The sequence below is a fragment of the Trachemys scripta genome, chromosome 13, assembly GCF_013100865.1.
Source record: "Trachemys scripta elegans isolate TJP31775 chromosome 13, CAS_Tse_1.0, whole genome shotgun sequence".
In the NCBI taxonomy this organism is placed as follows: domain Eukaryota; kingdom Metazoa; phylum Chordata; order Testudines; family Emydidae; genus Trachemys; species Trachemys scripta.
Window position 1 is genome coordinate 26,055,048 of NC_048310.1, and position 14,311 is coordinate 26,069,358.

General features: G+C 38.7%; 1 protein-coding gene across 2 annotated transcripts in view; it reads right to left on the minus strand.

The window, feature by feature from the left end:
• The window catches only part of ITFG1 (integrin alpha FG-GAP repeat containing 1), a 201,560-nt gene that overhangs the window by 132,363 nt on the left and 54,886 nt on the right, over window positions 1-14,311 (minus strand). For both annotated transcript variants that reach the window (XM_034788874.1, XM_034788875.1), the window contains exon 8: window positions 11,249-11,333. In XM_034788874.1, the coding sequence (XP_034644765.1) occupies window positions 11,249-11,333 (85 nt within the window). The remainder of the gene's footprint in view (window positions 1-11,248; window positions 11,334-14,311) is intronic.

Genomic DNA, 14,311 nt, shown 5'->3' on the forward strand with positions numbered 1-14,311 from the left:
TGTGCCCTATCCATTCAACCAACTACTCCCTAGTGAATTTGTTTCAGATTAAATAAAAGTAACTAACTTAAATTTATAAGTTATATAAGCATGTAATTGCCTTGTTTACATCTATGAAGAGCACAGACCCGATACAAACTAGAAAACCTAATGGTAAATTGTCAAGATCATCAAACCCACAGAGGTCATTTCAAACAGTCAATCACCTTTATTTAGGAATCCCCTTTATACTCATTTATTGCAACTTAATTGAATTTATCCTTGCACAACAAGTACCAATCACCTAATAACTTCAATCTTTTGTACTCTGGTGAATTGTGTAAATTTCTCATAATTTTGCTACATTTGTATACTGTAAAGAGAGGAGAAAAATATGTCCTATTAAACAAAAGAGCCAAAGGTTGCCAAACCTGGTTGCCTAAAGTTGGGCCCCAAAACCCACACTGAGGCATTTAAATAGAAATTGCTTGATTTTTCCAGAGATGCTCCCAAAATGTGAAATCCCAAAATCACTTTTTAACAACAAATTATAAAAGAATCATATCTGACATCCATGATTCATACTAAAGATAATATGGGTATCTCATGAAAGCCTCTGCTAACATAACAGACAGCAACAAGTGAAGAATTAATCATTTTTGCTATAGCAACCACTGCATTGCAATTACCTTAGTGACATGGGGAGAATAGAAAAAATAATAATGAAGAGCTCTTACTTATTTGGCTGACAAAGTGCTCCAAAGAAGAGCAGAATTCTCCAGTGCACAGCTCTTCTCACCTTAATCACTTCAGATGCCATTTATAGTAAATTTATGTCTCAAAGCTTTTTCTGATTTTTATTTTTTTTAGAAGGGCAATACAATTTTGTCAATTGTTTTTCTGTCCTTTTGGTCAAGTTAATGTATAAACCATCACCATCATGTACCAGACCAAAGAGCAATTTATTTTAGAGAGTCTGGTTTTCATCAAGCTGAAACCCCAAGGTCTAGTACATTTATTAGCATGTATTTGCATGTCTGTTTTGCATGAATATCAATAATATTTATTATCTGATTGAGATTTTAAGAATTTTACCTCAGAAATACTGCTAGAACAGTCTAGGGACACTGTTATTAAGGTTAGATGTTAATATCTGTTACAGATGACCGTATTATGGATGCATGGTACAAAGTTTTTTATTAAACACAGGAGTGTCTCTGTTCTCAATACCCACTTATATCAAAATAATTTCTATTTAGCACCCTTTGTCCCAATAGCTCAGTTTAAGCATGGGGAACTTATCCAAGACAAACTGCCTGTGTAATAACCCAACAAAAGCCCCTTTAAAGATTTTTCTTATTTTTCAATAGTTAAGGACATCTATGTGATGGAAAGGGGTCATTTAAAGAAATTATGCCGAATATCCATACATATTTGGAGACAGGAAATAAAAAATGGTTACTAACTTTCTGTTGTTCTTCGAGATGTGTTGCACATATTCATTCTTGTATGTGCATGCTGAGAGCACAGTTGCCTGAAATTTTTCCTTCCATGGTACCTGTCGTGGCAGATCAAGTGCTCTCTGCCAGCCCATGCCTATAACATCTGTATAAAGCGCCCAGCCAACCCAGGCTCCTTCAGTTCCTTCTTTCTGGAAAACTCTGCTGTGAGGGGCAGGAGTGTGGGTCATGGAAAGGACATGTGTAACATCTCAAAAAACAAGTTACAGAAGGTTAGTTAGTTTTTTCTTCTCTAAGTGATTGCACATGGGCATTCCACTCTAGGTGACTCCCAAGCAGTAGAATAAGTGAAGGAATTGGAGTTCATGGACACACGGACTGCAGAACAGCTCGACCAAATTTTGTATCATCTTTGGAATGCTGAGTAATGGCGTAGTGGGAGGAAAACACGTGCAGCAATGTAAAAATTGCTGTTTACAAATGTCCTGAATAGGGATCTGTGCTAAGAATGCTGCTGAGGATGAATGAGATCTTGTGGAATGAGCAATCAGGTTAGCTGGTGGCAAAACACTTCCCTGATCATAACAAGTGCAAATACATGAAATAGTCCAGGACAAAATTGTCTGTGAAAAGACTGGGATGTATTAGCAGGAGTGTTGTAAGCAAGACACAAAAAGTAATTCTTCTGCTCTACTCCGCGCTGATTAGGCTTCAACTGGAGTATTTTGTCCAGTTGTGGGCGCCACATTTCAGGAAAGACGTGGCAAATTGGAGGAAAGTCCAGAGAAGAGCAACAAAAATGATTAAAGGTCTAGAAAACATGACCTAGGAAGGAAGATAGAAAAAACTGGGTTTGTTTAGTCTGGAGAAGAGAAGACTGAGAGGGGACACAATAACAATTTTCAAGTACATAAAAGGTTGTTGCAAGGAGGAGGGAGAAAAATTGTTGTTCTTAACCTCTGAGGATAGGACAAGAAGCAATGGGCTTAAATTACTGCAAGGGCGGTTTAGATTGCACATTAGGAAAAACTTCCTAATTGTCAGAGTGATTAAGCACTGGAATAAATTGCCTAGGAAGACTGTGGAATCTCCATCATTGGGAATTTTTAAGAGCAGTTGGACAAACCCTTGTCAGGGATGGTCTAGATAATACTTAGTCCTGCCTTGAGTGCAGGGGACTGAACTAGATGACTTGTCGAGGTCCCTTCCAGTTCTATGATTCTAAGTTCAGGTCCCATGTAGGAATGAGATCTCTTAGGCCTGGTCTACACTAGGGAAGGGGGTGGGGGAGAGAAATCGATCTAAGTTACGCAACTTCAGCTACGTGAATACGACATACTTAAATCTACTCACCGCAGTGTCTTCACTGCAGTGAGTCGACGGCTGATGCTCCCCCGTCGACTTTGCCTCCAATGGAGTACTGGAGTCAACGGGAAAGTGCTTGGCGGTCGATTTATTGCCTCTAGACTATACGCAATAAATCTACTCCCACTGGATCGATCACTACCCGTTGATCCTTCGGGTAATGTAGGCAAGCCCATACTCGAGGGTATAACCTTTCTAGGCCTTTGAGGAATCAGACAGACAAGTTATTTGAAAAAACGGACTGGCTATCCACATGAGGGTGGAAAGCTGATATTGTTGCAAGGTGAACCTTGATAGAGGAGATTGACAAGCCTTGCTGTTTCAGGTGCAATAAATATTCAAGCATAGGTGAGACTCCACACTGGGATTCCCAAACACAGAACCACTTCCACTTCAAGAGGTAGGTAGCCCTGGTGAAGTGCTTTCTACAACCTAACAGAATCTGACAAACTTGTTCTGGGCAAGTCTGCTCTCTGGGATTTTGCCATGGAGCTTCCAGGCCATTAGATGAAGGGAGCTCACGTTCAGTTGGAGCAGCCGAACGTGGTCCTGGGATATTGGGTCTGGATGCAACAGGAGTGGGATTGGAGTAGCCACTGAGAGGTCTAGCAGAGTGAAGAACCAGTGTTGACAGAGTCATGCTGGTGCTATCAGAATAACCCAGGCCTGTTCCCGCTTGATATTTAGCAGCACTCTGTGTATAAGCAGGATAAGAATAGCAAAGATGACCCATCCAAGTTAGTAGAAAGGCATCCATAATAGAACCCAGAATGCGGCATTGTAGGGAGCAGAACTGGTGACACTTTCAGTTGTACCAGTTTGCAAATAGGTCTATCCAGGGAGTCCCCCACTGCTGGAAAATGTCTTTCGCTATATCCAGGCAAAAGGACCACTCACGGTGACTGGAGAAAGACCCGCTGAGGTGATCGGCCAGTTCATTTTGCGCTCCCAGAAAGTAAGAGGCCTCAAGGTTGATTGAGTGGGCTATGCAAAACTCCCATAGCTGCACTGCTCTTTGAAAAGGAGGGAAGAGTGAGCTCATCCTTGCCCATTGAGATAAAACATGGCTGCAGTGTTGTCCGTGAGAAAAAACAAGCTTCTGCCCATAACGTGGAGCAGAAAGGCTCAACAGGAAAGGCAAACCACTCTTAGTTCTCTGATGTTGATGAGGAGTGAAAATTCCACCAGCGACCAAAGGCCTTGAGTTCTGAGGGGTCCCAGTTCAGCTCCCCACCATAGCACTGGCACATCTGAGACCAGGGTCATTGACGGTTGAGGGCGCATAAAGGGAAAGCCCGCATGAGTGGATCCAACAACCAATTTAGATATACAAGAACCCATGTCCAGATGGTGGCAATTTGGGAGTACAATGTGGCCAGCCACATCTGAAGAGGGCTGAGATGCATCCTTGTGTACTGTACCACATATGTGCACGAAGCCACATGATCTAAGAGCCACATACAATTTCAGGCTGTTGCAAGTGGATGACCTTTGAGATGTGTTATCAGGGAACTGATTGATTGGAATTGTTCCTTTTGGAGGTAGGCCCTGACCCCAATGAACTATCCTTTGCATCAGAGAAAGGGTAGACTTTTCTGCATTTATCAGAAAGCCTTGGGCCTTGAATGTTGACTGGATGAGTCAAACATTGGCCACTATATGAGCCTGGACTGGCCCTTGACTAACCAGTCCTCTAGATAAAGGCAGACCGGCACCCGTAACCTCCTGAGGAAAGCCACCACACATTTTGTGAACACCCACTTTGCTGCAGAGAGGCCAAATGGGAGGACCGTGAATTGGTAACGTGAGTGATTCACTAATAATCTGAGACACCTTCTGTGTTCTTGATATGTCAATACATGAAAAATAGGCATGTCTCAAACTGAGGGCTGTGTACCAATCTCCGGGATCCAGCAATGGGATAATGACCACACAGAACTTTATTTTCTTGAGATAGTTGTTGACCTGAGGCAGGTCTAAAATCAGTTTGAGACCTCCCTTGGCTTTTGAGATTAGTCAATAATGGGAGTAGAACCCCTTCCCTCTTAAATTCTGTGGAACCTCTTCCACGGCTACCACTTGAAGAGAATGAACCTCCTAGACCAGAAGTTCTTCATGAGTGGGGTCCCTGAGAAGGGATGGGAAGGGAAAGTGAGAAGGAGGGGTAGAAATAAGCTGGAGATCTGGGTATCCCACTTCCACCATGCTCAACACCCAACGGGCTGTGGTCATATGTGACCAAGCACTGAGGAAGTAGGACATACAGTTTGCAAATCAAGGATAAACAGGAATCACAGAAACTGGTATGGCATCCTTGAGTGTCCCATCAAAACACCTGCCTAGAACTCCCTGGATGTCTGGGAGGGGCATGCATTGACATTGACGTAGAAGAGGGGGTTGATCTACACCTAAACCCTGTTTTTCTTCCTCTATCAGCAAGTATGTCTGTAACAATACAGACCAAAAAAAAAAAGATTCTGGTAATTTTTCTTTTGACAAATAGATTCCTTACTAGGCATATTAATACAGAACTTTGAGTAATTCATTTAAATTACAATATAGAACTGTATTCCCTGCACCTGTCAGAAGCAGTGCAAAGGCTTGCGGGAGTCAGGAGTAATAGAGGAGCTGAGGGAGAGGGAAGGAGCCTAGGAGTGAACCTGGAGGGTGGGAGGAGGGTTGGGGGTGGGGGCGGGGGGAAGGGATTGTTAGGGAGTTGGGAACCCTCCCCCATGCAGTCCTTGGCTGACCCCAAGCCTCTCCCATTCAGTCAGGCACATCTGCCCCTGTCCCCCCATCCCCATGGGTCTCTGCAGCTCCCCTCCACTGTCCCCAGGCTCAACGCTGTCCCCCCCCAGTAGCTCCTGAGCCCCAGTCTGTGACCCCCTAGCAGCCCTGTGTGCCCCACTCTGTCCTAATCTGGCTCCGCAGGCAGGCTGTGATGAACTTCTACTCCTGGTGGAATTCTGCAGCACTGGGCATAGAATTTTCTTTCCCCATAGAAAATACATCCTGCCCCAGACGTGCTGCGGTTCCATCTTTTGCCCACAAGAGGCTGCTGTGGCACCAGAACGTTTGGGCAAAATGTATTTTATGCTGGGAAAATACAAAATTCTGCGTGACAGAGGAATTCTGCGCGTCCACTGATACTCAGAATTCCCTGAGTAACACACACCTAGAGTAGAATGCAATCACTAGAAGAGCAACATTAATTAAAACTACTTTTTGAAAAGAAATGTGTTTTTGTTAAAATGCAGATATCATCAAGGTAAACCACTTTACTGGATCAGACAAGAGGACAATAAAAGCCCAAGATATTTACGACCCTCGATAAGCCACCAACTCCCTATTTAATATTTCAAGACTGCACACTAATGATCTATGTTCTTATGTGTAGTCCCAGCACTATGATCTCAAGAAAAATTAAAATTGGAATTAATGTACACAAAAGTTAGTTATTAATAAATACATACAACAACCAGCAAAATTCCAGTAAGATAGCTATTCAATTCTAATCTCAGAAATCAACATTCCATAACTTATTCTCAAGTTCCATCATATCACAAGTACAGATCTAGGGAGTTAATCATTCTAGCAAGTGGTCACCTTGCTAAATAAATATACAGGTTCACTTGGGGAATATAAGAATGTCATTTGCCATGAACAGTAACAATGCTCCAGATTCTATGCATTCAGGTGTAGCAATGATTCTTAAGTTGTTAATGTCTGATTTGAGGAAAACTTGTATGGGTGGATCCAACTTAGTATATGGCAGTGATAGTTAAATCCCATGTTCAAGAGCCATAAAATCCCGCAATCCATTAAAAAGGGTTGTAAATCAGCAGGAGCACCATGAAGGAAAGTTAACAAGTCTAGTTAGCAATAATGCCTAATTCCACAAATAGTGGGGTATTTAAAAGAAGCAGGAAGGGAGGTCAAGAGCTTTACCTTCCTTGTTTGACTCTGGACTGCAGAGAAGCTCTATGCTTTCTTTTTTGAATGCCCATTATTTTTTGTTTCTTTAAAAACACAACTGAGCTTTGGATGCAGAAAGTCATTTCCCCCCCCACCCCCATTTTTATACTGAAGATGAAATTAGTCTTAATTTACTATTGGGATAAAACCTGATTATATATTTTCTTTTTTCTTGTGAACTGTACCATCACACTAACTCGTGTATTTCACAAATCTGGTAGGTGTAGCTTTATTCTATTTTACAGATAGTATTGTACCCTGAAATCAAGTAATCCACATTACTGATTTCCATTTCAGCAAAACAAATTATAAATGTTAGTGGTAACAAGTTGCCATCTTTGCTATTTGATGATTAAGACAGCAGAAAGGACTGTCTGTTAGTGCTCAGTTTTGATTTGGACAGCATATACTACTCCACTGTACTTCTAAGGGATTCAAATGATAGTGTGCACCACGGAACACTTCCCAAATTTCAACCCTATATTAAATAAGCGAAACAACAGTACACTCCAGAACACAATGGTGTGACCTCTTCCTGATGTGTAAACACATACCCTTCATCTTTTTTACATATGTTAGTTGTTTATAAAAAAAATGTACTCTAGGCTAAAGCTCTACTTTTTCCATAGTTGCACAGAACTTGCATATATTTTAGAAATTTAACTCAACCTTCACTCCTTTAAAAAAACAAACAAACAAACACCCAAAACCACCATTTTGGTTTTATTTGCAACTTTATCCCATCCACATTGAACAAATTGCTTAGAGGTTTAAGACAGTCTTGAACATGAATATCTGAAGAATTCCTTCAATTAAGCAACACGAGATTCTAAGCAGAAACAAAACTGAAAACTTAGAATATTTTACTTTGAAAGAGAGCTACTGTGTATGTACAATAACTATTTCTAATAAGGATTTTTACTACACAGCTTCAATAAGTCTCCCTACTGCAGATAAAACTGATAGGATACTTGTATAACATTAAAGTATCTAAATTTGTACTTGCACTATAGATATTAATTCCCCCAAAACTCTGTTACATTTAATCAGGTGAATGTATTTCACAATTATTTACTTGTTACACCAGACTTGAATTTTCAGCTTCCTATTCTATTTAAATTTTTGTACATAGTTTTAGCCAAATGGACACAAAAATAAATGTTAAAAAAAAAAAAAAAAAAAAAAGCACTTAATCCCAAACAAAAACAACAAGAAAATGGGAAGTTTAGAATTAAATTTATAGTTATAGCCTTCCCTTCAATGACTGTGCCAAGGTATTGCCAGTGTAAAGTTTGCTAGAATATGGAAGTCTCTTGCACAAAGATAAAGGTTAAGGTTGGAGTTTTAGCCTTAAGTGCTTTTCTAAACAAATTTTAGAAAAAAAGTGTTTAAAGGTCTAAAATCATTAACTGACTGAGAGACCTTAAATTTACAGGTTAATACATACTTTTAAAAAAATGAAATTTTTGTTCCCAGTTGGCAAAGATATGAGTTCAGAAAGCTCTGTGCATACTGTATATGCAGCTTTTTGGAGACTATATGAGTTCTAGCAATGTAAAGTGCAAAGAAAATTCCCAACATATGGAGGGGGAACAATGCCCCTCTGCCCACCATCTCAGTGGGGGAGTGAGGAAGTTTGACCTGATCAGTAGGAGAATGGTCCACACTTGCGGCCCTGATGGGGGTATGGTGGGGAGCGTGTATATTCAATCACATTGCAGCCTTTCCCTCACTGCACTTCTCTTCCTGCCTTAGAATGCATTTCGGGGGAGGGAGGAGAGCTTTCTCTGCAACCCTAGTAGCCCAGGTTTAGATTTAAGGAATAGAAATGTAATGTTGGAAATTAAAATGGGAATGTCTTAATTCATCTCAGCTTGCAGCCAACGTCCAATGTGGATAGACGTCTGAAAGGGCCAACTCCTGGGGTAAACATGAATGAAGACATAGGATATGGCTGGTGTTCCTAACAGCTTGTAAGGAGAAGGGTGGACCTTAAGTCTTTGCAGATTGATGTACCCTCATTCCCCATTGTGGGACAAGAGAATTCAGAGGTGGTCTGAGTCCAGTGAGTTAGGTTGAAGGATGTCAACCCTGATTTATTGGTTATATGGAATAAGGCCATTTAATCCCATGCTGGACTCCGTTAAGGTGTCTGGTATTGATGGGAGGGGAGACAAGGAGGCTGCACTCACTCCCATTGTTATTCCAATTAAAATGAATTAATAAATTGTGGCCTCTGCTTTAATATCCATCCCGAGTTTGTGTCTCATTCACATGCATATCCTGATCAACTACTATTTTGTATTAAACAGTTTTCTGTTCACCTTAGCTTTTATATTTCCTGACTTTGGTTAGTTCATCTACAAGCAATGTTTATTTAATGCCATACTTCTGTATTTGATTAAATACCATATAGCAATACCACTGTCTCTTTGAATCAACAGTTTGAGATGCTCAGTTTTCACATATCTGGAATGTCTCGCCAGTGGTTAAAGTCATATTATTAAGGACTGTTGTAAATTAAATCCTTCTGGTCATGTTTTTCTTTGTTATCTTTCAGACATTTTATCTACTCAACTTTTAATTTACTAAAATATTGATTTAGATTAGCCACAGAAAGATTAAAGAGAAGAAAAAAGAATTATGCTTTTAAAAGTTCTGTTTTAGTTTCCAGAAGAAGAACAACAGAACACACACTTCTGAAAGTCAGTTTGCTTTTAGACTCTGTACATTGCAACTTCACTGGTATAATCTTTTCAGAGAAAAAAATGTCCAAGAAACCTTTAGCTGTCTCTCTCAAATGAAAAAGGATTTAAACTATTTATTTCTTTTACAAAACCAAGCAAGAAACTTCTCACTTTTTCTGTCCTCTCAACCTAGCTATATCAAAAGAGCCTAAAACAATATAATATGGTATGTTGTTTCATAATCATGTTCAAATTATCAGAAGCTGAAACTATCCCTGAGCCTTCTCTGGGACTACAGTATGTGAAAAGTAACTTTTCAGTTTGTCTCTACAACAAAGGGAATATGAAAATCGACAAAGCTTTTTGATAGCTGGGAATTGGTCCTGCTTTGAGCAGGGGGTTGGACTAGATGACCTCTTGAGGTCCCTTCCAACTCTGATATTCTATGATTCTATGATAGTAATTAGAACCAAATTCTGCATTTACACTGTGGTTTAATATCTAACATCTAAATTTTAATTCTTCACTCAACATGTTAGATAAACATATTTATTATATTTCCTACAAAATATGCTCACAAAATCAGAATAATTTAAGAATGTTCAAGATCCCAGATATCCTGGGATCTAAGTTAATTTAATGTCTATCAAATACAACTAAGTTTCTAAAATTATGATGCATCCTTTGGCCAAATTAGGTCACTTCTGTTTGCTACAACACATGGTAAGGAGAAATCCTATTGCAGATTGCTCCTTAGGATTTACATCTTTCAAAAGAAAGCTGACATATACTTTGTGCCTATTAATATTCAGGGCATCAATCAAAACCATCTGCTTTTTGGAATGATTAACAGCCATGTACATCAGGGCAATACAAAACCGTGAAAGCATTTCGGAATATTTTGAGGTTCTCTTCTTTCTTTCAAACTGCACACAATATGCAAATGTTTGTAGATGGCCTAAATTTTAATTAAAACTTAAATTTTTAATGACTTTTGCACAATACATTAAATAAAATTTCTTAGCATAACCTCTAAATATCATTGAACTTATACTTTACTCTGTTATACTATACATGAATCCTGTATTCAGCAGCCATACCACAGACCAGCAAAATTCAGTCACCCAGGAGAGGTGATCTTTAAAGGTCAAGCTAAACTGTGCTAAAAATCTTGAGGATTTTTTAAGTATCAGCATAAAACAAGATGAATCTTCTGCCTCTAATATTGGCTCCCTTCTTACTCCCTCAAGAGCATCACTATATTTAAGGCAAAAATTGCTGTACCACACATCAGAGCAACCATATCACAACATCTAAATAAGGGCTCAATCCTGCGAATACTCATTAATGAGGGTAAAGCTAACCATCACAAGTAGATCCACTAATGTGCAGTAGCGTTTGCAGAATCAGGCCCATAAAACTGCTAGTTACTGCTGTGGGACAAAGCACTATCTAAAGAAATCATCTAGTTCCAGAGAATAACTTGTGTGTTTATCCTATTTAATATGTGCATTACCTGAATCACTGATTAAAAAACTGATGACATTTTAGTGAAAGGGGTCGCAGGTTATTAAAATTTGGGAACCACGGATGTAGTATGTATTTACATGACTATGATGCCTGCAAAGGAACCATTGCAATCTGTTGGGCAAAAGCTTAACATGATTACAAAAAAAAAAAAAAAAATCTAGAAAAATATAACTAATTAATAATAAAAATAAATATGCAAGTGTCAGATAGCTTAAGGGGTAGGAAAAAAAAAAAAAAAAAGAGGATTCTCACCAAAATCGGCAAACACTGATTGTCCAACAACCATCGTGTCTTCAGGTTTTTGCTTTATGTCTGTGGCTTTGGAGAAATTCCCATCCTATCAAATACAATAAACATACACCATACAAAATTACACTAATGAACTGTAAACAAACCAATAAAAATTAGAAGTGTAAACTAAAGACTAAAAATAGCTTTTAAAAAAAGGATTAATAGGTGAAAAACTGTCTTAACTGTGAAAACTTGCACTGTTTGGAATACTGGAGCCTGAGCTGCCAAACTAATCTGATGTGCAGACCCTTAGTCCTGCACGGAATCTCACAGAAGTCAACAAGACTCCATGAATGAGTAGGAGCATGCACATTGGGATCTGTTTGTAGGAAAAGATTTAGTTACTTCATTGGCATAATCATACGATAAAGATGTCTAACTATTTAAAACAATGTAATGAAGTAAGACTTGCAATTTATTAAATTACTCTAATATAGAAATTACCTTCCAGATTATTCTGATTATACTAGTGCTGAGCAGGGCTTGTTTCAACACCATATTATGAATTAAAACCTGATCCTGCAAAGTGCAGAGCCTCTTTCCAGTCCCGCTGAAATAACAGGAGCGGAGGACACTAGGTATAGTGCAGGGTCAGGCCCCAGCTGTTGAACAAAAAAATGGTACATTTTTAATTAAATAAAAAAAGATCTGAGGCCCAGTGCTCCAATTACTTTACTGGGAGTTATGCTCACTTGAGTACTTGAAACAATTAATATATTGCATTTTACATAATATCTGGAGTCAAAATGCAACAGGTGTGACATCTCAGAAAACAACTGCAAAAACATCATGAAATATTTAACGTTTCATCAAATCTGAAATATATATTTTGGAAATTTAGGAATAATAAAATTAAGAGTTCCTCCTATTGATTCAGAGTTTTCTCAGTTGTAATTTATGTTCAAATTTGACCATCACTTATTTGGACCGCTTTGTGTTTTATCCTCCTGTGTATTTTTGTTCTATTAATAAATTAAAAAAAAGGTTACTACTAAAAAACCCCAGGGAGTGTTTCATACTTAACCTACACTTTATACATTACACTCATGTTACAATTCCTTCAGCATTATATAACAACAAAAGCACCTGTTACATCTAATTAGATGATCAAATCAGAACATTTATGTGCTCTCAATCAACGGCACTTAGTGCTACACAGGGCCGGCTCCAGGCACCAGCGGAGGAAGCACGTGCCTGGGGCGGCACATGCTAAGGGGCGGCATTCCGTCCATTCTTGGGCACAGTCCGGGCGGCTTTTGTTTTGTTTTTTTGCTTCGGCAGTTCGGGAGGCACTCCGAGTGGCTTTTTTTTTTTCTTTTTGCTTGGGGCGGCAAAAATGGTAGCGCCGGCCCTGGTGCTATATATGCAGTTTCAGTGCAGAACTCATTTATGTCAAATTGTAAACTCTAAAAATATTTATATAAATTTATGATGGAAACTAACAAAACTGAAATGAGACCTCAGAATATGTAAATAGATGCATCTTATGAATTCATATGGAAAACGACACTATAGTGGTATAAGTACTAGCCACTATCATACATTTTCTTCGCTAGTGTACCCCTCCATTGCAGTGGCTGACATTGGTTCTTCACCCAATCAAATCAATATGGTAATGTACATGCATCTCCTGTGATTCAAGTACTTCATCCAAACATCTGTTGGAGAGCTATCTTAAGACATACTCCAAAGTTTTTTGTCCTCTTCTTCTTTCTCCCTCCAACCTCGTTCACTCAGCCCCTCAAATCTAATGTTGTCACCCAAGAACACACTTCCCCTCTTTCCCCTGGAGCTGATGTCAGGTCCTTGGTACCTCCTGGACCCACTCCCTACACACAAGCTGACTCACTGATGGTATGTGGACTTCTGTGAGATTTAAAATATTTGTATGGTATTTTAAGAAGCATATAAAAAGCCCTACCACTTACTATTTTAGGTTGATCTTTATTACACTCACACAATTTATCTGACTGATCTCCCTTTTAATAACAGGTTATCTGTTTGAAAGGTATATCCATAGAACTAGTTTTACAGGAGGGATTAAAACTGTTACTTTTCAGATTATTTGTATTTTGAAGATTGTCCATATTTTTCTAACTCATACGCTATTTAGATTTATAGACTTAGCTCCCTAGATGAGGTTTCTTTGGGATAGTTTTCCCTTGACATTTGATTATAGCTAATTTTTTTCTTGGAGTATAATCTGTGGCTCAGAGGACAAATTAATCAATATGGATGCAAAAACAGAGTGATTTCCATGAACAGCTCCAGTAGAATTATCTGACAGCAGAGCTGACTTTGTAATCCTTACAGATGCTAGTTACCTCATTGCAGTAACGAGGACTAGGCCCTATGTCAAGTGACCAGACAAGAAAGATAGAGACCAATACCTCTAAAGCATTTTATGGTAGATCAAAGGAAGAATATACTTTGTTTCAGAGAAAGTTTCAATTCTAAATAATTGTTATCTTTATTCAGAAAGATTTATTACGTTTTACAGTCTCTGAAGGATCCAGTATCCAAATTGTTCTTCTTAACTGACTTGAGTAAATTTAGATTTTACATTTGAGTCCCCTATAAATGCTGCATGTGGTTTTTATTTATGTGCTAGTTAGACTGCAGCCATTTGCACTAAGAACATAAAATAAGGCCTTCCAAACACTGAATTCTTATGTCACCTTTGATTCCTTGATGACAGAGACAGAAATGTATTTCAGATTAAAAGGAAGAAAATACTTAGTTCCTGAAACAGTAAAAATTTATGTTTCTGGATTACTATAATTCTAATGTGTTTTTTCACACCCCTGAGTAAGAAAGTTTCAGCGCTGTAAAGTGGCAGTGTAGACAAGGCCTTAATTAATTGCACTTCATCCATCTTTCCTGAAATAGTTCAGCTAATTTAATACATGCAGTTAATCATTGTATTTTTCTTAATTCTTTTATTCTTGTCTGCCAGATTTCTATAGCTGACATTTGTTTTTCCACCCACAATGACAAATATTTACTGATTGAAGCCACAAAAAA